Genomic DNA, 26,648 nt, shown 5'->3' with positions numbered 1-26,648 from the left:
CGGAGACACCGTGCGTAGGGCTGGTGCAGTATACCCCGGGCCGAGGAGACGCACTGGAGACCAGATGCGCTGAGCCCGCTTCATCCCTCCTGGCTCGATGCCCACTCTAGCCCGGCACGTTGCCTGCCAGTCACTCTCTCGCCACGGTAAGCACGGGGAGTTGGCTCAGGTCTCCTACCTGAGTCCGCCAATCACCCCATGTGCTGCCCTCGGGCTTCCTTGTCAGCTGTAACGCCGGTTCCCTTTTCCTGCTGCCTCCGCTCTCCTGGCTGCCTCCACCTGTTCCCATGGGAGGCGATCCCTACCAGCCAGGATCTCCCCCATGTGAGGATCCCTTGCCGTCTAGAATGTCCTCCCATGTCCATGAGTCCAGATTGCACTGCTCCTATTTACCACGCTGCTTGGTCCGGTGTCGTTGGGTGTTTCTGTAACGATTCTCGTTGGTGGAAGGAGAAGAGGACCAAAATGCAGCGTGTAAGTGTTCGTCATAATTTAATTGCGAACTGAACACTACACAAAATAACAACGAGGAGAAAACGAAACAGTTCTACAAGGTGAACAGACACTAGACAGAAAATAAACACCCACAACCAAAATGGGGAAAACAGGCTACCTAAGTAGATTCTCAATCAGAGACAACGAACGACACCTGCCTCTGATTGAGAACCATACAAGGCCAAACACATAGAAATATAACAACATAGAAAAAAGAACATAGACTACCCACCCCAACTCACACCCTGACCAACGTACACAAAGACATAAAAAGGAACGAGGTCAGAACGTGACAGTTCCCCAGTTACAGATTTGAAACTCCTCCCATCTCTGGTCAGTGGAATTAAATAAAGCACAAATCAAATCAAATGTTATTTGTCACATGCGCCGAGTACAACAGTGAAACGCTTACTTACAAGCCCTTAACCAACAATGCAGTTTTAGTCAAAAATAATCCAAAATATTTTTAAATGATGTATATACAAATTAATTAATAAATAAGTAAAACAATTATTTACAAAAAGAAAGTGAAAAAAAGTTTTAAATAATGACAAAAATAAACATATACACTCAAAAAAAACACACAACACACACACGCACACACACACCACACACACACACACACACACACACACACCACACACACACAACACACACACACAACACACACACACACACACCACACACACACACACATATTACAGTACATAACAATAGCCCTGATACACATCACATACTGTATACAGACAAATTGATATACAACCATAAAACACACAATAACAAACATATATATGTAGACAGTAGCTAACTAAAATGTATTACTCATAACAGAACCATCTGATGTTGTGTGTGAGGTGAGTAAGTGAGTGAGTGAGTGAGTGAGTGAGTGAGTGAGTGAGTGAGTGAGTGAGTGAGTGAGTGAGTGAGTGAATGTGAGTGAGTGAGAGAGCGAGAAGTGAGGGGTGGCTGGAGATGTCCATTTCCTTGTGCCACAACTGAGGTTAGCAGGCTTGGCTTGCCACCTGACAACTGCGCAAAGGTTTGAGGGAAGGTCTTATACTATCATCTATCTATCTATCTACTATCTATCTATCTATCTTTATTCTATCTATCTATCTATTTTTACATTTCTTCTAGAATATTTCTCTCTGCTTTTCTGTGTACAGTGAAGAGGTGTGATCTAAGCTTGAAGTGGTGTGATCTAAGCAGACTGTCGTCATATAGGAAGTAGAAGGGTTTGTTAGAAGGACTGTAGTTGTAGAGAAATCATTTGTCTGTGGGGACAGAATGGAGCACACCTTGCTCTGTTTGCTACTATGTAAGTACTGAGTTAGTGTGTTTGTTAATGAACACTAATTACCTGATTTTACTAAGAATTTAAGGAAAAGAATAAGATATTAATCAAAATGAAGACAGTTTCACGCTTTAGGTTTGTTTTTGGTGTTTTACCTTATTGAGAAAATCTTAGTAAATGGCACTCAAAGAAGTGACCACCCTACATTGATGTTGCATCTCTGTGAGAACCTGAGCTTGTATAGCCGATGCCATGCAGAACCTGGTTAGTGTGGTGGTGTGCACTTAACCAAGTCATTACTCAGGAACTAAAGAGTGGTGTTAACTCAATGGTTGCAAAATGTGTTGTCAATGACAATGAATATAAAATGCAATATTTGTTGAGTGTGTTGTATAATCAAGTTGTGATTATTGTAAATGGTTGAGGGTTCCTTCGCTACAGTTATAGTAAACTGTGTTAAGAGATTAATGAGTGGTGTTTTGGTGTTTTTTTGGTCTCTGTACACTCTCTGTTGCAGAACATGGGAAGTCAGCGGCCATTTAAAGCTGCCGTCCGTAATTCAAACTACCACAAAATGGCCACCCTGACACTTTTTAAGTATATGGCTAGGGATGGGCTAAGGAAATTCATTCATCTACATTGTTTACAATAATTGTCATAAAATAACCATATATTTCGGGTTTATGATGGGATCAGACAGTTTTGAGGGAGATTAAAAGTTATACTCTTCAAGAATAAATGCCTACGACTAATTTAATGATAAAAAATGTGTGTAGAAATCATAGATTTGCACCTTTAAAATAAATTACGATGGGATATGGTCATCAGTAACATGAATATGACATGTTATTATTTATTTCAAGTAATATTGGAGCAATGTGACTTCTTTTGTTTGTAGTGCTGAGTACACACATCTACTCTGGACACTCTGAAGATGATGGTAAATATTTGAACACTTGATCAAGCCTCAAACTCTTAATGCTTTATCAAATGTTTTATTTGTGATTTTTAAAGCTTCTTTTGAAGAGTCATATGTTTAGTTTGAGTGTCTCAAAAAAACAATTGTATGATGCTGGTTTTATTTTGTGCAGGAAAGGCAAAGGCTGTTCTGACCATATACCCCACATCCTCCCAGATATTCAGTGGAGAGTCTGTCACTCTCAGATGTAACATACAGAGGGAAGAAGTCACTGACTGGGATACACATGGCGCAAGGATGTTGTAGACACAATCAATAGGAATCATGAATATGAGATCACTGAGGTTAAGATTTCAGACAGTGGTGGCTACAGGTGTCTGGGTAAACATATTGATCAGAAGAAACATTCTGAGTGGAGTGATGCAGTCAGACTAACGGTAACAGGTATATCATCTATCTTCAAGTGCCTCCATGCCCATCTAACCAATTGACATTGATACATCTCTCTACATTATGTCACTTGGTGAGCTCACTATTAATCTTCAATCACTATCTGGACTTTATGAATTTTGAGCCAATGAAGGTTAATCTAAAACAGATATACTATGTAACTGTAAATTCTAACTGAATAGAGGTCAACTATACCCCTATTTGAAATAACTTTAATCAAAACGTAAATGCAACAACAACAAAAAAAATTCATGACCAAGCATGAATCCAGATGTTTTGATTCTGCTCTCTGTTTTCTTAGCTCTCCCTGAAACTACACTGACCGTAAATCCAGACCCTGCTTACAATGGAGAGACAGTAACTCTGACGTGTTCAGTGGGATCTGACAGTGGCTGGAGCTTTACATGGTACAAAGACAACAGTGAGAAAGTAGTGACCTTGCCTGGCAGACACACTAACAACAGGAAGCCACCTTCACCATCAGTAGAGTTGCTGAGTCTGACCAGGTTCTCTACTGGTGTCAGGGAGAGATCCAGTCCAGATCCATATCATCAATCATCAGTGATCCTGTCACTATCACTGTGAAAGGTGAGTTACTTTATGTGTTTTTTTAATCAAAACCAATGGACACTATTTATATTGAGTCAATCATGTAGATGTGGTCTGTGTGTCAGTATGAATGGAAAATTATTAGTTACAGTACTACCTACAGAAGTAAGATCATACGTTGGAGAGATTTGTGCTCTGACTGCATTTGTCTTCATATATAAACTGTGTTTCCACAGCTCTGCCCACGGCCTCAGTGAAAGCCTCTCCACGCGTCCCCTCTATTCTGGAGAGACAGTCACTCTGCAGTTGTGACATATCTGACAACATAGACTGGACGTACCGCTGGCACAGAGACAACCATCTGCTTCCCATTCCGACCAGTAAAACCACCACCATCTCTCTCCCTGACCAGGCTGGTCAGAGTCCAGTGTGAGGGACAAGGACAAGACAGCAGAGAGACATATCTCAGCTCATCTCTCACCATCGTTGTTGCTGGTGAGTTTAATAACATAACCATCACTTACTTAAATGTTGAGAAGGATAAGATCTTCATATTATTCTGTATAGTGAAAGTATTTTTTTTAAACAAAAACAGAGTTACTTTAATTCAAACCTAATCAAGTCAACATACCCCTATAATGAATTTTTTAGTAGAAACGTTCCTTCCACAACAGCTAAATCTTTGGATGTTACTAAGCATGTATCCAGATCTTTAAATTATGCTCTAATCTCACAGCCCTGCCCCAAAGCTACACTGACCATTAACACCAAACCCTGCATACACTGGAGAAGACAGTAACTCTGACGTGTTCAGTGAGGGTCTGACAGTGGCTGGAGGTATACATGGTACAAAGACAACACTAAGAAAGTAGTGACCTTGTCTGGCAGACAACACTACAACAGGGAGCCACCTTCACCATTCAATAGAGCTTCTGAGTCTGGACACAGAGTCTTACTATGGCTGTCAGGGAGAGTCCAGTCCAGATCCATATCATCAATCATCGTGATCCTGTCACTATCACTGTGAAGTGATAACGTGTTGTGAGGGGTGACATGGTGCGGTGTATGTCGTGTGTGTGATGTGTGTGATGTAGCTTAGCGTGTGTGTTTTGTGTGTGTGTGTGTGTGTGTGTGTGTGTGGTGTGTGTGGTGGGTGTGTGGGTGTGTTGTGTGTGTGTGTGTGTGTGTGTGTGATGTGCTGAGTGTGTGTGTGTGTTGTTGTGTGTGTGAACATCACTGTATATGTCTTATTCTGATAGATCTTGGTAAGTCAGACAGTTCAGAGTGCATACTGATAGTTCAGAAATGACAACTTATGACATGGTCATGTTGTGATGATTGATGCTGATCAACATTTTATTTAATTCTAAGGTGTGTGATAATGTTTATTTTCTGTGATGTGTCTGTGCAGAAGACCTGTGGCTGTTTGACCCTCCAACCCAACTGGCCCCAGATATTCAGTGGGGAGACTGTCACTTCTCAGTTGTACATTCAAGGGGGAGAAGAGATTGAGTATGCTTTTATAACAGTGGGAAGTCGGTCTACACGAATACAGAGCCTAGCCTGAGTACAGAATCAGTCCTGCAAAGAATAGGTCTATATAAACCTGTAAAGGTCTTCAGAAAAACAAATGGCTTAAAACACTCCCAGACAAGTAATGCTATACAATTCTTGACCGTGTAGGTAAGTCTCTTTTTATATGGGTTTGGCAGAGAAATGCATATAGGAACAGGAAGATAGAGTATCGACAAGTGCACACCGATCGACGAAAACTAAACCGCTGGCGAAGAACTATGTTGAATGTGGAAAAACAAACTATAGTTTGTTTTGGGTGAGGTACCATATACCGAATGAATAACAAAATGGTAAACATTTTACAAGACCCTGGAACATTTGATTGTTCATTTCCTCATAACAGATAAACCCCAAAGCTGATCCTGAGGTCTCTCTCATATGGCGTTGAATGAGGCAATCGGGGACCACTAACCGACCATGTTGGACGGTAGACCTCAGTTACTCTGAGCTGTGGGGTTATAAAAGAGTCATATACAGAGTGGAGCTTCTTCTCCGGATCCGAACTATTCCTACACAGCTGGTTACTGTCCCTATCGGACACCGTTCCTACTCTGTAGAGCCCTCTATCTGGCAGTGGACTAGTGAAGACTCCTACCACTCTGATCCTGCTGGTCCTAGTCATCGGCAAATGTGTACGGAGAACCAGCAGCTAAAGACCCTCAAATTGAACCTCGTGTTGGCTAGGAGGGAAAGCACAATTCAAACTATGCCACACATTACATGACCCTTACGTCTGCAGGAGTGCTTATCACTTTAACTCTTTTATCCACTGTACGTTTACCTTCGTCTTATTCTGCAACATCAGTGCTCCCAATAAGACCTTAACGATCAACTTACTTTAAAGGACTATTGCTTACTATTTCTAACCCACGATGTGTATTCTATTTTACCCTGCATCTTATTGTCATCCCATATCATCATGTCTCTTCACTTAATCTCTTAACATAACTACCGTTCTATGTAAGTCTCTCTCTCAACTAGACGCCACGTGTTTGGAGGAGAAAGAGAGGAACTATACTGGTGGAGACTGAAGAATCAGAGAGAAAGCAGGGGAGTTCAGAGTGTAGCTCTAATGGGGATCACTAGCAGGTCCACATGTACCATCACGGGTAACCCATAAACAGGGCGACAGTGGAGTGTACTGGTGTGAGTCTGATAGCGGAGGTACAGTATGCTGTCAACATCCATGTGCGATGGTACGTCTGTTGTTACAACAGTAACTAACGTTTTTTACCATTAACATGTATGATAATTGTGTTCAATTCTGTAACTGAATGTGTATGATCTCATAAAATACAGTCATGTGTGTGATTACCTTCAGATTTACGTATTATTTATATATTATGTTATACAGTTGTGCCCTCTGCATCCTGGGAGACTCCCCTATCCCAATTAACTGAGGGGCATTCTATGGACTCTCAGCTGTACAAATAGCATATCAAGAAAACACACCCCGAACCCCAAGGTTATCTTGTCTTAACAAAGATGGAGTACTCATCACGAATGAGCACATTAGAGTTGACCATCCCTGCAGTTATCCAAGTCAGATGAAGGTCTCTACACACTGTGTAATCGAATGCAAGGAGAATCACCAGAGAGCTGGATCAGGACATGTGAGAGGTGAAACACTATTTATAATACCATGACCTTTTCATAACTATCTGATGGCATCAGTCATTTGTTGTGTTTAAAAAAGCATAACTGATGGTTTGGAGTTTACAAGCTTCAGCTTACATCTGATCTCAAGTCAGATGTCAAATAATTATATTCACTGTTGTCCACTACTTTATTCATTTTCTACAACTACCCCTCAAGAACCTGACATTTTTTGAAATATTTACGGTGGGTTATTTTCTGAATTAAACTCTCTCTCTCCTCCTCCTTTTTTTTCCGTTTTTTGGTGGTGTTTGTTTGTTTGGAAGGAGAGAGAACTACAATAACTATCAGTTCTGAGGGTAGTTCGTAGACAAATGAATAATAGTAGTCGGACATAAAGACGTGTAATATATATTTTGGAACACAAACTCTGGATACAGATGAAGCCTGAGGCTTGTAACTCCAAACCTACAGTATGTTTTACACAACAAATGACTGCATGACCACAGTTGTATGAAAAGTCATGTGATTATTAATCAGATATTTTTCACCCTCTCACTCGTCACCCAGCTCTCTGGTGATTCATCCTTCCATTCGATTATACACTTGTAGAGCCTTCATCTGGATCGTGGAAACTGCAGGATGGTCATCTCTAATGTGGTTCATTCGTGATGAGTACTCCATCTTTGTAGAAATTAACCTTTGGGGTTCGGGTTTGTTTCTTGATATCTTTTGTACAGTGAGATCATAGTATCTCCTCAGTTTGGTAGAGGGCTTCCAGATCAGGGGCCAACTGTATAACATAATAATAATAATTAACTGTAATCTGACAGTAAATCACCAACATGAGCTTGTATTTTTTATGAGATGCAACCATTCCAGTACAGCATGAACATCATTATCATACATTTAATGTAAACAACTTAGTTACTGTTGTACAACCAGACGTTACCTCCACTGTTGATGTTGACAGCATTATGTCTCTCCTATCCAGCGACTCACACCACGTACCATCACTGTCCCTGTGTATGCGGTACCTGATTGGTACAGTGGACCCTTGCTATTGCATTCCCCGTTTAGAGGCATACACTCTGACTCCACTGCTTTCTCTCTGTATCTCTTCAGTCTCCATCCAGTATAGTTCCTCTTCTCCTCACAGCTTAGTGGAGACGACTTTAATGTTAAGGTGGAGTTTCTGTTAGGTCTTATTGTGAGAGACACTGATGGTTGCGGATCTGAAATAGAAGTGACACGAGTCTCAAACGCTACAAACAGTGGTTATATAATAACCATGAGGGTGACTTAAAATGTGATTAATGCAGTTTCCAATGCAGTTAGTTACCTCCTGACCAGAGAAACTGCAGGTTTCACTGTAGTAGTGTTCATAGGATGGGTTCCCTCTCCAGCTGCTACACACATCTATTTTTCCTTTTTTTTCCCCTAAGTGTTTTTGAACTAGGGGACCAGCAAGGTGCAGGTGTAGGAGTCTTTCACGATCCACTGCCAGATATAGCTCTACAGAAGATAGGACGGTCGAGATAGGACAGTAACCCACTGTGTAGGGAAAGTCGGTACCAAGAACCTCAGACCTGTAGATGACTCTCTTAACCCCACAGCTCAGAAGTACTGGTCTCCAGGTTCAGCCACTGAGGAGACGAAACTCAGGACAGCTTGGGGTTTATCGTTTGAAGAATTGACACAACTCAAACTGTCAGTCTTTAAAATGTTTAACCATTTGTATATCGGTATTGTTACCTCACCCCAAATCAACACTATAGTTTTGTTCATCCATTAATGTTCACTGTTGCTTTTGATTCATCCCTTTCTTCTTTTCTCTTGCAACCCATAAAAAAGACTTTTACCTAACACGGGTCAATTGTATATGCCATTACTTGTCTGGCGGTTGTTAAGCCATTTGTTTTCTGAAGACCTTTTACAGCGATATAGGACCATTCTCTTGCAGGACTGATTCCCTGTACTCAGGCCTGTATTCGTGTAGACCGACTTCCCACTGTTATAAAAGCATTACTCAATCTCTTTCTCCCCTTGAATGTTTACACTGAGCAGTGACAGTCTCCCACTGAATATCTGGGGCAGTTGGGTTGGAGAGGTCAGAACAGCCACAGTCTCTCTGCCACAGACCATCACAGACAAATAAACATTATCACAACACCTACTAGAATGTAAAAATAGTTGTGATCACAGCATTCATCACAACCATGACCATGTCATAAGTTGTCATTTCTGAACATACAGTATGCACTCTCGAACTGTCTGACTTACCAAGATCTATAGATCAATGACATAATACAGTGATAGTTCCACCACAACCACCAACCCACCACACACACACACACACACACACACGACACACACACACACAACACACACACACACACACACACACACACAAACACACACACACACACACCACCCACACACACACAACACAACAACACAACACACACACACACACACCCACACAACACCACAGTTTACTCACCTTCACAGTGTAGTGACAGGATTCACTGAGATGATGATATGGATCTGGATTGATCTCTCCCTGACCAGTAGAGACTTCTCGGTCACGATCAGAAGCTTTCTTTTTTCTTTTTAATGATGGGGGTTGTTTGAAAGGTTGGTGGTAGTGGTCTGCCAGGACAGGTCACTACTTTCTTGGTTGTTTTGTACCATGTTTACCTCCAGCCACTGTCAGACCCCACATGAACACGTCAGAGTTTACTGTCTCTCCAGTGGTATGCAAGGGTTTGGTGTTATGTCGTGTGCTCTTTGGCAGGGCTTGTGAGATTAAGCATAATTTTAAAGATCTGGATACCATGCTTAGTACATCAAAGATTTTAGAACTGTTTGTTGGAACGTTTTACTTACTATCAAAAATTCATTGATAGGCTATGTTGACCTTGATTAGGTTTGAATTAAAATTAATCTGTTTTTGTTTAAAAAAACATACTTTACTATACAGAATAATATGAGAATCTATCTTCTCAACATTTAAGTTAAGTTGGATGGTTTGTATTAAACTCACCAGCAACAACATGGGAGATGAGCTGAGATATGTCCTCTCGGAGCTGTTTGTCCTTGTCCCCTACACTGGTACTGGACCAGCGCCTGTCAGGGAGAGAGATGGTTGGTGTTTGATGGTCGGAATGGGAAGCAGATGGTTGTCTCTGTTGCCAGCCGTACGTCCAGTCGTATGTTGTCAGATATGTCACCACTGCAGAGTGACGTGTCTCTCCAGAATAGGGGACCGCCGTGGAGAGACTTTCACTGAGGCCGTTGGGCAGAAGCTGTGGAAAACACAGTTATATATTGAGACAAATGCAGTCCAAGGCACAAATCTCTCCAAACGTGATGATCTTACTTTGCTATAGGCTACTTAAACAATATATTTTCCTTCATACTGACAACAGACCACATCTACATGATTGATCTCATATAATTAGTGTCCATTGGTTTGCATTAAAAACACATAGTAATCCCTACTTTCACATGATAGTGACAGGATCATGCATGATGATGATATGGATCTGGACTGGATTCTCCCTGACACCAGTGAGAGACCCTTGGTCAGACTCAGCAAAACTTCTTTTTTTAACTTTTTGATTGGGTTTTTTGGAAAGGGTGGCCCCTTTTTTTTTTCCTGTTTGGGTGTGTCTGCCAGCCACAAGGTCGACTCTTTCTACTGTTTGTCTTTCATGTAAAAGCTGCCAGCACTGTCAGATCCCATGAACCACGTCAGAGTTACTGTCTCTCCATTGTAGCGGTGCTGGATTACGGTGCAGTGTAGTTCAGGGAGAGCTAAGGAAAAAGAGACCAGGAATATCAAACATCTGGATTCATGCCTTGGTCATGAAGTTTTATTTTGTGTTGCATTTATCGTTTTATTTAAAGTCGATTTCAATAAGGGGTATGCGTGACTCTATTCAGTTAGAATTTACAGTTACTAGTATAATCTGTATATTTAGATTAACTCATGGTCAAATCAATTAAAGATCCAGATAGTGATTGAGATTAAAATAGTGACTCACCAGTGACACTATGTAGGACGATGTATCCAATGTCAATTGGTTATGGCATGGAGCCACTGAGAGAATAAGATGACTTACCTGTTTACTTCAGTCTGACTGCATCACTCACTCAGAATGTTTTGTCTTGATCAATATGTTTACCCAGACACCCTGTAGCACCACTGTCTGAATCTTAACCTCAGTGATCTCATATTCATGATTCCTATTGATTGTGTCTACAACATCCTTGCGCCATGTGTATTCCCAGTCAGTGACTTCTCCTCTGTATTTACATCTGAGAGTGACAGACTCTCCACTGAATATCTGGGAGGATGTGGGGTATAATTGGTCAGAACAGCCTTTGCCTTTCCTGCACAAAATAAAACCAGCATCATACAATTGTTTTTTGAGACACTCAAAACTAAACATATGACTCTTCAAAAGAAGCTTTAAAAATCACAAATAAAAAACATTTGATAAAGATTATAGAGTTGAGGCTTGATCAGTGTTCAAAATATTTACCATCATCTTCAGAGTGTCCAGAGTAGATGTGTGTACTCAGCACTACAACAAAGAAAGTCACATTGCTCCATATTAGCTTGAAATAAAATAATAACATGTCATATTCATGTTACTGATACCATATCCATCCTGTAATTTATTTTAAAGGTGCAATCTATGATTTTCTACACACATTTATCATCTAATTAGTCGTAAGGCATTTATTCTTGAAGAGTATAACTTAATCCCTCAAAACTGTCTATCCATCATAAACCCAAAATATATGGTTATTTTAGACAATTATTGTAAACAATGTTAGATGAATGAATTTCCTTAGCCCATCCTCAGCCATATACTTAAAAAAGTGTCAGGGTGGCCATTTTGTGGTAGTTTGAATTACGGACGCAGCTTTAAATGGCCGCTGACTCCCATGTTCTGCACACAGAGAGTGGTACAGAGACCAAAACACCAAACAACACCACTCATTAATCTCTTAACACAGTTTACTATAACTGTAGCGAAGGAACCTCAACCATTTACAATAATCACCAACTTGATTAATACAACACATCCAACAAATATTGCCATTATATTTCATTGTCATTGACAACACATTTTGCAGACCATGTAGTTACACCACTTTACGATCCTGAGTAGATGCTTGGTCTAAGTGCACCACCACCACACTACCAGGCTCTCGCATGCATCGGCTAATACAAAGCAGGTTCTCACAGACGATGCAACAATTCAATGTAGGGTGTCACTTTCTTGAGTGCCATTTTACTAAGATTTCTCATAAGGATTCAAACACCCAAAACAAACCTAAAGCGTGAAACTGTCTTCATTGTTAATATCTTAATTCCCTTTTCCTTTATATCTTATGTAAATCAGGTAATTAGTGTTCACTTAAACAAACACATCTAACTCGAGTACTTACCATGTAGCAAAAGCAGAGCAATCGGTGGGCTCCATTTCTGTCCCAAGCAAATGACTTTCTCTACAACTTACAGTGTCCTTCTAACAAAACCTTCTACTTCCTATTATGACGACAGTCTGCTTAGATCACCCCACTTCAAGCTATTAGATCACACCTACTTCACTGTACCACAGAAAAGCAGAGAGAAATATTCTAGAGAAATGTTAAAATAGCATAGATAGATAGATAGAGGTAGAATAGATAGATAGATAGATAGATTAATAGATAGTGTATAGACCTTCCCTCAAAACTTTGCGCAGTTTCAGGTGGCAAGCAAGCCTGCTAACCTCATTGTGGCAACAACGGGAAATGACATCTCCAGCCACCCCCTCACTTCTCGCTCTGCTCACTCACTCACATTTCACTCACTCACTCACTCACTCACTCACTCACTCACTCACTCACTCACGCCACTCACTCACTCACTTCACTTACTCAACTCCACACACAACATATCAGATGTCTATTATGAGTCTAATACACTTTAGTTAGCTACTGTCTACACTATTATATGTGTTGTTATTGGTTGTTTATGGTTGTAATCATCAAATTTTGTCTGTATTACAGTATCGTATGTTACTTCAGGGCTATTGTTTAATGTACTGTATATGTTGTATGTGTGTGTGTGTGTGGTGTGTGTTGTGTGTGAGTGTGCATGTGTGTGTGTGTGGTGGTGTGTGTGTGGTGCGTGTGTGTGTGTGTGTGCCTGTGTGTGTGTTGTGCTGTGTGTGTTGTGTGTTTTTTTTTGAGTGTAGGTGTATATTGTTTATTTTTGTCATTATTTAAAACTTTTTTTCACTTTTCTTTTTGTAAATAATTGTTTTACTTATTTATTAATTAATTTGTATATACATCATTTTTAAATATTTTTGATTATTTTTGACTAAAACTGCATTGTTGGTTAAGGGCTTGTAAGTAAGCRTTTCACTGTTGTACTYGGCGCATGTGACAAATAACATTTGATTTGATTTGTGCTTTATTTAATTCCACTGACCAGAGATGGGAGGAGTTTCAAATCTGTAACTGGGGAACTGTCACGTTCTGACCTCGTTCCTTTTTTATGTCTTTGTGTTACGTTGGTCAGGGTGTGAGTTGGGGTGGGTAGTCTATGTTCTTTTTTCTATGTTGTTATATTTCTATGTGTTTGGCCTWGTATGGTTCTCAATCAGAGGCAGGTGTCGTTCGTTGTCTCTGATTGAGAATCATACTTAGGTAGCCTGTTTTCCCCATTTTGGTTGTGGGTGTTTATTTTCTGTCTAGTGTCTGTTCACCTTGTAGAACTGTTTCGTTTTCTCCTCGTTGTTATTTTGTGTAGTGTTCAGTTCGCAATTAAAATTATGACGAACACTTACCACGCTGCATTTTGGTCCTCTTCTCCTTCCACCAACGAGAATCGTTACAGAAACACCCAACGACACCGGACCAAGCAGCGTGGTAAATAGGAGCAGTGCAATCTGGACTCATGGACATGGGAGGACATTCTAGACGGCAAGGGATCCTACACATGGGAGGAGATCCTGGCTGGTAGGGATCGCCTCCCATGGGAACAGGTGGAGGCAGCCAGRAGAGCGGAGGCAGCAGGAAAAGGSAACCGGCGTTACAGCTGACAAGGAAGCCCGAGGGGCAGCACATGGGGTGATTGGCGGACTCAGGTAGGAGACCTGAGCCAACTCCCCGTGCTTACCGTGTCGAGAAAGTGACTGGGCAGGCACCGTGTTATGCGGTGGAGCGCACGATGTCCCCAGTGCGCATGCATAGCCCGGTGCGTTACATCGCAGCTCCTCGAATCGGCCGGGCTAGAGTGGGCATCGAGCCAGGAGGGATGAAGCCGGCTCAGCGCATCTGGTCTCCAGTGCGTCTCCTCGGCCCGGGGTATACTGCACCGGCCCGGGGTATACTGCACCAGCCCTACGCACGGTGTCTCCAGTTCGCCAGCCCAGCCCAGTGCGGCCTGTTCCAATTCCCCGCACTTGCCGGGCTATAGGGGGGATCCAGCCAGGACGGGTGGTGCTAGCTCTGCACTCGAGACCGCCAGTGCGCCTCCACAGTCCAGTGCATTCGGTGCCTCGGCCAAGGACAAGGCCTCCTGCATGTCTCCCCAGCCTGGTGAGTTCTGTGCCTGTGCAAAGCACTAACCCTCCTGCATGTCTCCCCAGCCTGGTGAGTCCTGTGCCTTCTCCCAGAGCCAGGCCTCCTGTGTGTCTCTCCATTCCAGTGGTAATCCATGGCACGAAGCCTCCAGTGATAAYCCATGGCACAAAGCCTCCAGTGATAATCCATGGCACGAAGCCTCCAGTGATAATCCATGGCAAGAAGCCTCCAGTGATAATCCATGGCACGAAGCCTCCAGTGATGATCCATGGAACGAAGCCTCCAGTGGTGATCCATGGCAAGAAGCATCCAGTGATAATCCATGACAAGAAGCCTCCAGTGATAATCCATGGCACGAAGCCTCCAGTGATGATCCATGGCACGAAGAGACACATACCAATGGCACGAAGAGACACATGATCCATGGCGACCATAGAGACACATACCAGCTCTACTGGTAGTACTAATACTACCAGCAGTACTAAACCGGCACCTGTCAAWGACACAAGTTGTTCTGCTTCCACGAGCACATCCAATGCTAGCATCAGTAATTCTACATTTGTTGATAGACCAGCTAGCATGGACACTGACAGTTGTGAATCTGATGCAGCCGAAGAGCTACTGCCCCCTTACCYGGGAAAGAACCGAACAACAGATAGGGATGTTGGACCATCAAAGAGGCGCAAATATGATGAGAATTACATTGATTTGGGGTTCACTTATATTGGGAGCAGTGCATTTCCTCAGTCAGAGTGTGTTATATGTTCAAAAGTACTATCTCACAACTCGATGAAACCTTCACTCTTGCACAGACATTTAGAAACAACACATGCCAATTTGAAAAATAAGCCACAGGAGTTTTTTGACCGAGAATTAAGACGACTTTCGAGTAATAAGACATGAATAAAAGCAACAGATAACATTAATAAGAAGGGGCTAGAAGCGTCTTATATGTTGAGCTACCGAGTGGCGAGGACAGACAAGCCCCATACTATTGTGGAGGACTTAATTCTTCCTGCCAGGATATGGCTGGGACAATGCTGGAGGAAAAGGCCCAAAAAACTATACAGACAGTGCCTTCAACAACCAACACTGTTTCACAATGCATCAGTGAAATGGCAAGAGATGTTTTGAAACAATTACTGCTTCGCATATAAGAAAGTGAAATCTATGCATTACAGCTGGATGAGTCAGATCTGGCACAGCTCCTGGCATATGTCCGTTACGTTTATGGGGTGTCAATTAAGGAAGAGATCCTCTTCTGCAAAACACTGGAAACCAGGACAACAGGAGGGGATCTTTTTAAAGTACTGGACAGCTTTGTGACATCAAACGAATGTTGGTGGTCAAGATGTGTTGGTATCTGTACTGATGGCGCAAAAGACATAGGGGAGTGGTAATGCGCGTGCAAGCAGTTGTCCCCGACGTCACTTGGGTACACTGCAGCATCCACCGAGAGGCTCTTGCTACAAAGGGAATGCCTAACAGCTTGAAAGAAGTTTTGGAGACTACAATGAAAATTGATAACTTTGTTAAAGCAAGGCACCTGAACTGTTGTGTATTTCTGCACTATGCAATGATATGGCCAGCGACCATGTAAAGCTCTCACAACATACAGAAGTGCACCGGTTATCAAGTTGCAAAGTATTGACAMGTTATTTTTAATTGAAAGACAAGCTTAAAGTTTTCTTAACTGACCATACTTTTCACTTGTCTGACAGCTTGCATGATGWCGAGTTTCTCACACGACTGGCCTATCTGGGTGATGTTTTTTCTCGCCTGAAAGATCTGAATGAACAAATAAGGTTTTAAATGTAAGATGGTTAAATAAAGAGCAAATTGATTGATTATTATTATTTATGCCATTATCCTATAATCACACACTGTCACTTCCCATGAGCCAGATTGTGACAAAAACTCACTCATTCTTATGTTTAATAAATGTATTGTTTTGTGTGTGTGTGGCAGGCTTACAATGATGCCAAAAATAATATGGTCCCATTACAAAAACTCCAAATACTTGTTCGTTTTTCAAAAAAGAAGCCTGAAACCTTGAATAAAGACTGTTGACATCTAGTGGAAGCCATAGGAATTGCAATTTGGGTGACGGAGATATTTAGAAACAATAGGTTTCCATAATAAGAACCTGGGAGGTGAAAAAAAATAATAATCTGGTCGGATTTTCTTCTGATTTTTGCTCGCCATATCAATGATGTTAAAGTCTAAGACAATATTTTAACATTTTTACAAACTTCAGAGTGTTTTCTATACAATGCTACCAATTATATGCATATCCTGGCTGGGCCTGAGTAACAGGCGGTTTACTTTGTGAAGTGTGTTCATTTTCATCTAGGCTTCATATACCTGCAGAAGTGTTTGCATGACTTCTTTTGCATGCTCATAGGTCAGTGTGGCTGAGGGACATGAAACACCTGCAAACTTTCTTGTTAGGTAGTGAGTCCCAGGTTACTGACAAAGGCCCTTCTTCTACGTTTCAGGTAACATCTTGTGGTGATGTCACTTCCTGTGATTTGTGATTTGTGATTTGTGTGTCAACCTGTTTCTGTTTCTCAGGAGCAGTGACAATGACCGGGCTGGGTGTCTGTCTGACAACATAGACATAAACACATAGACACGGAAACACCCTAACTGGAACAGTGACCTTCCAGACTATGCAGGGAAACTGAAAATAGCAGTCAGAGTCATACACCACTAATGTCATTAATCGTCATGACCTGTCTGTTGGATGAGGAGGCAATGTGGGAGAACTGGTAGTCATCCATACGTAGGTTACTATGTGGAATTCAACACAGTAATGAAAATATTTAATATTGTTTCCCTTTAGATACCACACCCTGGCTAAGGAGTCTTACCTTTGATTACTTGGAAGACAACTTTGCCATCATAGACGTGCATGTCCACAATTCAATATTAAAAAGGAAGTGATACACAGTACCAGTACTAACCAGCTCCTCAGAACTCCTGCAGAGTATATGACATCATAAAACTGAGAAGACCTGTTCTTTTCAGGCACACTCTTCCCCCAAAAGTCATTCTGAAAAATCTCAACGGATCTTCGGCTGATGGGGTACGGCTTTTCAACTTTGCTTACGGGGCATTTATGTTATATTTCTCAAGATTCAATGGGTAGATACATTTTTGGACTTAATTATATGTAGAAATAGCAGATTTCCCCTTTAACTCACATTGTGGAGTCTGAGATCTATACTAGGCTGAAAGGAGGTTTGACCAAATGAGGTTTTATGGAAAAGTTGATGATGATGATGACAATATCCATTTACTGTAAGAAAGCACTCATACCATCTGGTGGAGACATTTATTTTAATTAAAAAGCACAATGCAAACATATTGTAAAAGTACAGGCCATTCACAAGAATACGTGAATAATACTTGTTGGGAAATTCATATACAAATATGTTATTCTATCATCTGAATGACAGATATAAATCAACATCACAATTCAATACACAATACAAAGCAGATACAATTACTGTAGCTGCAGATAAGATCCATCATCATTACACCTTATAATAAAAACATCTGTTACAGTGAAACACAATTAAACCATGCTTAAGTATAAACATTGGTAAATAAACATTTGAAAAAAATCCTTAATGTACAATATGTTATTGTGTTGGTTTGTGTGGTGTGTGTGTGTGTGTGTGTGTGTGTGTGTGTGTGTGTGTGTGTGTGTGTGTGTGTTGCTTGGTCGTTGACCTTCTATAATCCATGTTGCTGGGTTCCTTCTGCTCCCTCCTCTGATGGTGTGTCCCTCCATCCCTCCTTCTCCACATTGTTCCATCTGTCCATCACACCATTACCTCCATCCCTCCATCTTTCCATCCCTCCATCCCTCCATCCTTCCATCCTTCCATCCCTCCATCCTTCCATCCCTCCAACCCTCCATATTTCCATCCCTCCATCCCTTCCCCCTCAAGGACCTGCAACATGTCACCACAGAGTTGTTTAGGACATGCAGTCTAACAAAATCTTTAGAATCAAACAAAGATACATACTTTTAATAGACACAGTATACTTTGATATCAGAGCATTAGTTCCATATTAGTATCATATTAAGTATCAATAGCATATGGTTATTAGTCTTACCTGGGGCTGTGCCTGGCTTCAATTGAGAATACACTGAATCTGCCTCAGGTGGGATTGATGTTTCTGTAAGGGGTGAGGATAAAACATCAGAAAAATATAACAGTTATATACAGAATATTATACAGCTAATCAATATGGGTTCAGATGTGTGAGGGTATGATAGGGGGAATATGGAAGGAGGGATGTCCAGTCTTACCTTTCTTCTTCTTGGCTTGTGCCTTCTGTTTAATGTCAACTTCAGCATAGGTCACATCAACAAGTCCAGTTGCTGCTGAAAATTGACATTTCCAGTCAACAAATGAAGGAAGTAGCTTATTGCATATTCTGCATCTTCATTGAAACTACAAAATCGCACATTTAGATTTCACTGACTGCCAACCTGTAGAATGGTTCTTACCTGTGGTCTTCCCCGTCTTGACCTCAGAATAGACTGGATTTTCTGTTGGATCAGCTGGCATTTCAGAGGAGGAGAAGGAGGAGAGAAATTGTACGTTTCTATCAAATTTGATGAGTAAAAAACACTGCTACATTTTGTATTAATTTATGTGACAGTTGAGTATTACTTTTCTTCTTCTTGTCCAACCTTTTGAGTTGAATCTGTGTGTACGTCACCTCACTTGGTCCAGCAGTAGCAGCACCAGCATCTGAGATATACAGGTAATACACTAATATCTCTACTTAGTGTTAGTATGCTAGTCATAATAAACATATGAAGAGCAACAACAACTATATACTGTATTCATGCTTAACTTAACATAGTGTACAGTACCGCTGTCATTACTGTCAGAGGGAGTGATTGTATCATAGATGTTAGCGCCACCTGTTGGTCAAAAAAGAGAGAGATAGTTTAATTGGATGGTTTTCCCTCAGCTTGCCTAGGGACATAGAGTACGGTAGCATGTTGTATACAAAGTGGATGGTGAAAAGTCAGTGTGTGAGGTTACAGAGAGGATAGAGTGGTCTGGACTAAGAGACTGACCATGCTGCAGATGTGTATACTCAGCATCAGGAGCCTGGCCCTGGGTAGATCCTTGGTCCTGTTGGGGGTCCAGGTTGGTCCTCTGGGGCTGGGGGGCCTACAGGGAGAGAGATAGTCATGAAACACACAGATTAGATTTTACTGTATGAAAAGGAACGTAGTTGAAAGACATGTGTACTCGTGACAATATTCTGTTTCAACATGAACTTGTAATGAACAATGCATATTATAATACTGTTTTAAACTTTTGTTATTAGACATTTTTCTCCTAAACATGAACCAAAAAGTTAAATGAGAAATTATAAAAGTCTCACCTTAGGCATTTTTATATCGACACAGCAGTACCAGGAGAATGGCCAATAGAACACCAGCAACAACCAGGCCCACAACCACTCCTACTAGGACTGATGTAGAGGGTCCAGGAGTTACACCTGGAGAGAGAACAGCAAATCACTATCAGGTTCTGAGGTAGTTGTAGAAAATAAATAAAGTAGTGGACAAAGCAAAACATTACTACACATTTCTACACAGACACGTACACACACACACAACATCATTCACAGTGATAGTGACAATATCACTGATAATTGATTATGTAGATCTGGACTGGATCTCTCCCTGACACCAGTAGAGACCCTGGTCCGATGCAGCAGCTCTACTGATGGTGAAGGTGGCTCCTGTTGTAGTGTGTCTGCCAGACAACGTAACTACTTTCTTAGTGTTGTCTTTGTACCATGTATACCTCCAGCCACTGTCAGACCCCACTGAACATGTCAGAGTTACTGTCTCTCCAGTGTCTGCAAGGTTTGGATTCACGGTCAGCATAGTTTCAGGCAGAGCTTAGGAAACACAGACTAGAATGTAAAATCTGGATACATGCTTGGTTATTTAAAATGATTTATCTGTTGAAGTTAAGTTTTGATTAAAGTTTATTTTAATAGGGGTATGTTGACTCCATTCAGTTAGAATTTAGTGGTTACAGTACGGTATTTACATTAACCCTCCTTGGCTCAGAATTCAGAAAGTCCAGATAGTGATTGAAGATAWATAATGAACTCACCAGTGACGTTGATGTGGAGAGATAAAATGAGATATGAATTTTGGGGCGGTCTTGTCCTTGTCCCCTCGCACTGGTTCTGACCAGCCTGGTCAGAGAGAGAGATGGTGGTGGTATTACTGGTCTGACCTGGAATCTGTTCTTTATTTATTAACCAGTGGTAAGTCCAGCCTGTGAAGTCTGATATGTCACAATGCATCGCTTTCTATCAGATTACAGAGGTACCAAACTCTGGAATTCTTATCTTACAATTGTCAAAACCTCATCATTTCATCAATACACTTCAAGCGAAGACGAGGGTTGTCACGCCTGACCTTAGAGACCATTTTAATGTCACTCACTCTCTCCGTTGCGCGTTCAGGGTCGCTCGCACGCTCGGCGCGTCAGGCGTACTTCTCATGCTCTATTCACTTTGTAATTCTATGTTTTGGAACCGGGTAGGGGTTCTCAATCAGGGACAGCTGTCTATCGTTGTCTTGATTGAGAACCATATTAGGTAGCCTATTTTATCACCGTCCCTTTTGTGGAAGTTAACTTTGTTTGTGGCCACAAGACCCTGTAAGCTTCACGGTTGTTTTGTAACTTATATTGTGCTTTTTCGGCGTCAATTTCTAATATAAAAGGAATATGTAAGCTTCACCACGCTGTGCTTTGGTCTCCTTCCTTTTGACGGCCGCTGACAGGGCGGTCCAGCCGCATGAACCATACAACTACCATAATCCCTTCATAGTCATACTCCACTCACAAACAACACACATGTACCCAGTATTAATCAAATAATGTTTGTTTTTTTACTGAAAATATATATCTACACTTATACATTAAATGCCGTTTGTATGTACTCGACATTGCAACAAAGTTTTTTAATGACTTATATTGTCGGGTTGGTTTCACTATCAGCTATTTTGGGCTTCTAACCTCATAAACTTAAAAATGGGATAGATAGATAGTGTAGGCCTCCCCGTCAAACCGTCTGCTAAGGTTTCAGGTGCGAAGCCTTAGACAACCTAACCTTAGTTTCGCTATTTACCTTGTAGTGTGCCAAGAGTTTGAGACCTGTGGTGAGAAACCGGTACACATTCGGGCGTTTTCTTATCGCCCCTCAGCGACAGACCTGTAATCTCACTCCACACTTCTTGCCTCGAACACCAATATGAAACTAAGATGGGATGGTCAATAGCAACATTATCATACCCCTCAGTCGTACCGCGCGTCCTCTCGTATCCTTCCTCTCTCTATTCATGCAATTAGTTTAGTTATATTATAGATTTCTCAGGCTCATGCCTACACACTGAATTAAACCTGTTAGTGACTCAAAACCCATTTCTGCAGCAAAAATCATCTGTCGCAGAAAGCACGACCATGCTAATCAGTGCCCCATCATTTATTGTGCATATTATGACGTACTTCATATTCTATGATGAAACATTTTCTGGTCCAATAAAGGAAATAGTAGCTAACATATTCAAATCCAGAGAAATATATTAATCAATCATCATCGAGACAGTTGCACATACAAGTGTACTCCATTCTAAGTCTCTGCAAGTTGCATGCCGACCACCTACAGCTTCCTGCTGGCATCGGTGAACCAGAATCGGGCTTTGAACGATTAGAAAAGGTCAGATCGCTACAAGTAGCAACAGAAAATCAGCATCTATGTCTGCTTCACTCTTACACACTCTCTTACATGTAAAAAAGTAAAAAAGCGACACATAGACATCTGTGTCTTTTCTGTAGGATTGCGACGAGATGACCATGAGTAGCTGTATCAGAGAACGAAACTTAGTGAATAAAACTAGTTGTACACAAAAAGATGAGTCAATATTGCACTTATCACTACCTGCGTCATGATGACAATGTCTCAGTACAATCTTTAACGTCACTAAGAGACGGTGTCACAAGGTCTTGACGCACTCGCATGTTCTTTATCATCTTGGTTATATGTGTAGCCCTATTTGCGAGGCAACTGGCATGTTAGAACTGTTTCTCTCGCGCCTACAGATCTGTCACTGCTTGACAAAGTAATAACACCAGAAAAGTAGTTCGATCACAGTGCGTAATATGGAAGTAACAAAGAGAAATTAATAAGTCTAAACTACACAGAATATTATGCTGCAAGAACAATGTCATTCGTCTCTCTGACAAGGGACATACATCCCTGCACAACTTTTCATGTGTACTCATCAGCCCAGCAACAAGGTTTTTCACAGGCTTTTTGCATATGATTGCAACCAATTCTCTATTGGTCTCTCTATGATCACGCGGGAAACGGCAGCCTCACACATGCCTTCCTTCACAAACCCACACTTGCTAAAAGAGGAAGAGAGCAAACCTGACCCCTCACACTATGACAAAACAAGTAAACCTAATGAGTTCCTCAGCCTTTGAATTCATTCCCTGTGCATTGTAAAAAGCCAAACGTTAACCAATATTGCTTTGATTAGCGTAATATTACAGATGAGTGGGAAACTTACAAATGACGAGAATCGAGCCAAAGGTTGGTTAGTCTTTAATACAGCTCTCTCTTGCTTGAAGTCAGTTGGTATTTGAACAAACTTTGTTGAGTAAAATACAAAATGTATGTTTGCTACAAAGCAACTCCAAAAATACACCCCATCATCATTATATCATTTATTCCAGCATGATCTCTTGCAGGTTGTAATCAGAATTCTTATGATCATTTGTTAAATACGCTCCGTATTGCGATTGCTCTACAATGACTAGAGTTAGATATAATTGCTATATGCGACACAAACATCTAATAAAATACAATTTTTCTAAACGATCAATTGTTAGTTCAGTTGGAACATATTTCACCATTACTGATATGTGTTAGTCCAGTTTATATATATTAGGTAGTCTCATAATCCCTAATCAATTTTTTCGTCAGTCATGTCTGAATGACGTTGGTGTGCACTCGAAGTTCAATTGTTGGATATCCTATACTTGGATGGCATTTCACATACGAATACACATCTTTGAAGCCGGCATAATTTAGACTAGATACCAGGAGTTTCTCAGACAAGGGGCTTTATGGATATATGCTATCGTGTTGTTCATCAAGAGTTGACTTCCTAATGAGATTTCATCGTTTAAAGATCAATTTCACTTAGACATTCACTTGGGCTGAAGGCTACAGTACTGAAACCATTCAACTACAACACACTCCATTGTATTGCTAACATTTACAGTTGTGAGTGGAAACTTACATTCACCTTTAATGGAAGGCACTCCCCAGGCATGCAATAGGTAGCATCATTGACCGAAGCATATCTATTCTTGATATCCTACTGCAACGTCCCATCTGATTATTAGACTGAGACATCTTCGACATGCATGTGATTTTGGACCATTGCGGCACAAATCAAAAAACCCCATCCTAAAACCAAGGCTCCTAAGCAGGAGGTGTTCAAACATACCGGCCCGCGGGCCGGACCGGCCCCCAAGGAGGTTTCGTCAGGCCCGCAAGGATAATTTTGAAAGTGGCAAAAACTGCATAAGACATTGAATAATATTTTTTAATTCGCTGCAATTACCATGGATTATCCGCTAAGGGGCGCACTCTCTTCCATCAGAGTAGACAGACAAGCTGCATCACTGAGACGACTGAAACAGCACGACGGTTCAACTGCGCCATCTGCTGCTTGCTCTTCTACGACGTCTGTTAATACTTGGTCTCTACCTCTCCGTACACCCTTCATTAGCCAAAATGTCGTTATCCACAAGGAGAAAAGTAGATTAAGGAAGTGAGAATTTTCAAAGAAGAAATGACCAACGTCCTATTTATTTACAGGAGATGCACGGGAAAACCTTCGTGCCTTGGTGTGTTTGCACAAGTTTCGGTACTTGAAGGAATATAATATTCGAACGCACTTACGAGACTCAATCACCAGCCGAAAAATAATGACGGCTTGCAAGGACAACTGAGAAGAGTAAGATTAAGCGAATGTGGCGGGGTCTGAGGAATGATTTTAATAATGCGTATGTGGTAAAGTGGTTTAAAAATTCCTTTCTTTAAAAGTTCAATTTAATTCTTAAAGTGCATTACTATATTTTTCAGTACACAATTAAGAGGTTTTGTGCTTGTAATCAGTGGGATCAGTTGCAATAATATTGTGAATGATAAAGTAAAATTTGCACATTCTGTCTAAGGAATATGAAGGCTGTTTATGAAATGTTTTGTAAAAGGATAGTTCTGTAAATTTCAATATTTTTCCTAATGTTCTTGTGCTTCTTTACACCAAAACAAAGGAAAGACATGATATTTTGGTTATTTATAGCAGAGTATGGTATAATTTTAATGGTCCGGCCCACTTGACATCTCCCTAGGCCGTATGTGGCCCACGATGCGAAATGAGTTTGACACCCCTGCTCTAAAGCATATACTCTCAGATTACAACCTCATTGATGCCTGGCGAGCACATAATCCTAACGCAAAAGAGTACATCAACCTCACTAATCAATGTCATACTAGTATCTAAAACAATTTTCTTTAATCTTGAAAATACAATTTTTTTATATGAGCTTGTCTGATCACCACGCCTTCTACTGCCTATTACACATTTCCGAATCTTCTAACTGTAACTAGGCCTTCAAAGAAAGATATAAGGCCGAATGATATACCGTATATATGAGAATCATCAAAGGGAGAAGGAAATAAAGCAAATAGTGTAGGTTGTGATGAAATTAAACAGTAACATCTAGGCCTATCTACAGAATATACACGTGTAAGATGCAGAGGAATCTATGGAAGGCCCAGCCTATGACCTCATCCTGTTCAGCTCACAGTACTTCCTGGTAGGAAGAGGAGGGGGCCTTCTGTGCGTCCAAATGTAATCTTGTCATACAGAGTATGTGGCTACATGTGACAGATAATCAAGAAGAAACTGTTTCAGCATCAAGAAAGGTATAGACTATTCTCAAAGTAGACTACATAATCTTCCATTCAATCACAGACATTTTACCATTATGACCATTTATATCTTACCTTGTTCAATCTTGGGATAACCAGATCATTGACAGTTTCATAGATGGATATTGGGTTTACCTGACTGTTTGATCTTGTCTGGAATCAAAATACAGCCCATTACAATACAGTACATACAGCTTCACACACTCAGATACATAATAATGGCAATGCATACTTACATCTCTACTTCTTGTGTTGTCCATAACATCAGCATATATTGTGTTGTCAGTTAGATCTTCTGTGATTTTTATAAGAACAAAATATAAACCAATCAGAAACATTTCATAGAGGATATCAACAAACATACCCWGGAATTAATTAGGGGTCTCACTCTTTTTCTATTTTCTAGCAAATCCCCCCCAAAATCATATCAGCTGAAGAATACTTCTAGAACCAACAGAAATGTCACCTTAAGTATAGTGGAGGCCCCTAAGCTGTACATACCTGTGTTACTTCGGCCCCTGCAGTAGCACACTGCCACAGCTACAGTGAGGATCAGCACCACAGCGCCTCCCACTGATACTCCGATGTAGATGGTATACCACACCAGTCCTGTCACATATTCTACAAAATACATGATTAGACTATACAATATGATAAAGACTGAATGGCTCTATATCAATGTACAGTACATCCAATGTAATCACATTGCGATCAACATTATCGTATAAGCACACTGAAAAGTGTATGGAAGGGATTATTATGATATCTAGGTACCTGGGGTGGTTGTGTCATTACTGCACTTTACTGTTGCAGAGGCAGTTTTCCAACTGACCAGGTTGGAGGCGTTGCACTTTACACTGATGTCGACCTCTGCTGGTGAGAGAGAGAAGTAAATCTGCTGGGCGTCCCCGTAGATCTCATTGTCTCTCTCCCAGGTGTAGGTAATGTTGGGGTAGCAGGACACGTTGCACACCAGCCGTACTGTACAGGAGCGGTTGGCCAATAGCTTGATGTCTGTCTGGATCGCCACCTTGGATATAGGCTCTGACCAACCAGGAGAGAGATAAAGACTCGTAACCAGTCTTCTAAATGAACCCT

General features: G+C 41.1%; 2 protein-coding genes and 1 long non-coding RNA gene across 3 annotated transcripts in view; all 3 read right to left on the bottom strand.

Moving 5' to 3' along the window:
- Window positions 1-14,015, bottom strand: part of LOC112067789 (Fc receptor-like protein 5) — a 43,166-nt gene extending 29,151 nt beyond the window's left edge. The window contains exons 1-4 of the mRNA XM_070441642.1: window positions 13,736-14,015; window positions 10,645-10,697; window positions 9,925-10,186; window positions 7,890-8,113 (exon numbers count right to left, since the gene is read on the bottom strand). Of these exons, the coding sequence (XP_070297743.1) occupies window positions 7,890-8,113; window positions 9,925-10,186; window positions 10,645-10,697; window positions 13,736-14,015 (819 nt within the window). The remainder of the gene's footprint in view (window positions 1-7,889; window positions 8,114-9,924; window positions 10,187-10,644; window positions 10,698-13,735) is intronic.
- Window positions 14,016-18,804: 4,789 nt separating this feature from the next.
- On the bottom strand, window positions 18,805-19,672 carry LOC112077321 (uncharacterized). The gene is made up of 5 exons (XR_002895401.2): window positions 19,582-19,672; window positions 19,372-19,422; window positions 19,186-19,246; window positions 19,000-19,053; window positions 18,805-18,873 (listed from the first exon to the last, which is right to left on the bottom strand). It is a non-coding gene; the product is annotated as an uncharacterized lncRNA (long non-coding RNA).
- A 5,201-nt stretch (window positions 19,673-24,873) lies between these two features.
- Window positions 24,874-26,648, bottom strand: part of LOC112077320 (SLAM family member 8-like) — a 6,560-nt gene continuing 4,785 nt past the window's right edge. The window contains exons 2-6 of the mRNA XM_024143845.2: window positions 26,325-26,646; window positions 26,052-26,171; window positions 25,787-25,845; window positions 25,626-25,703; window positions 24,874-25,496 (exon numbers count right to left, since the gene is read on the bottom strand). Coding sequence (XP_023999613.1) covers window positions 25,416-25,496; window positions 25,626-25,703; window positions 25,787-25,845; window positions 26,052-26,171; window positions 26,325-26,646 — 660 coding nt within the window. The 3' untranslated portion in view covers window positions 24,874-25,415. The remainder of the gene's footprint in view (window positions 25,497-25,625; window positions 25,704-25,786; window positions 25,846-26,051; window positions 26,172-26,324; window positions 26,647-26,648) is intronic.

Source organism: Salvelinus sp. IW2-2015, unplaced genomic scaffold (genome assembly GCF_002910315.2).
Source record: "Salvelinus sp. IW2-2015 unplaced genomic scaffold, ASM291031v2 Un_scaffold4457, whole genome shotgun sequence".
NCBI classification, from domain to species: Eukaryota; Metazoa; Chordata; class Actinopteri; order Salmoniformes; family Salmonidae; genus Salvelinus; species Salvelinus sp. IW2-2015.
Note: the sequence above shows the minus strand (reverse complement) of the source record. Positions and strands in the feature narration are given on the sequence as shown.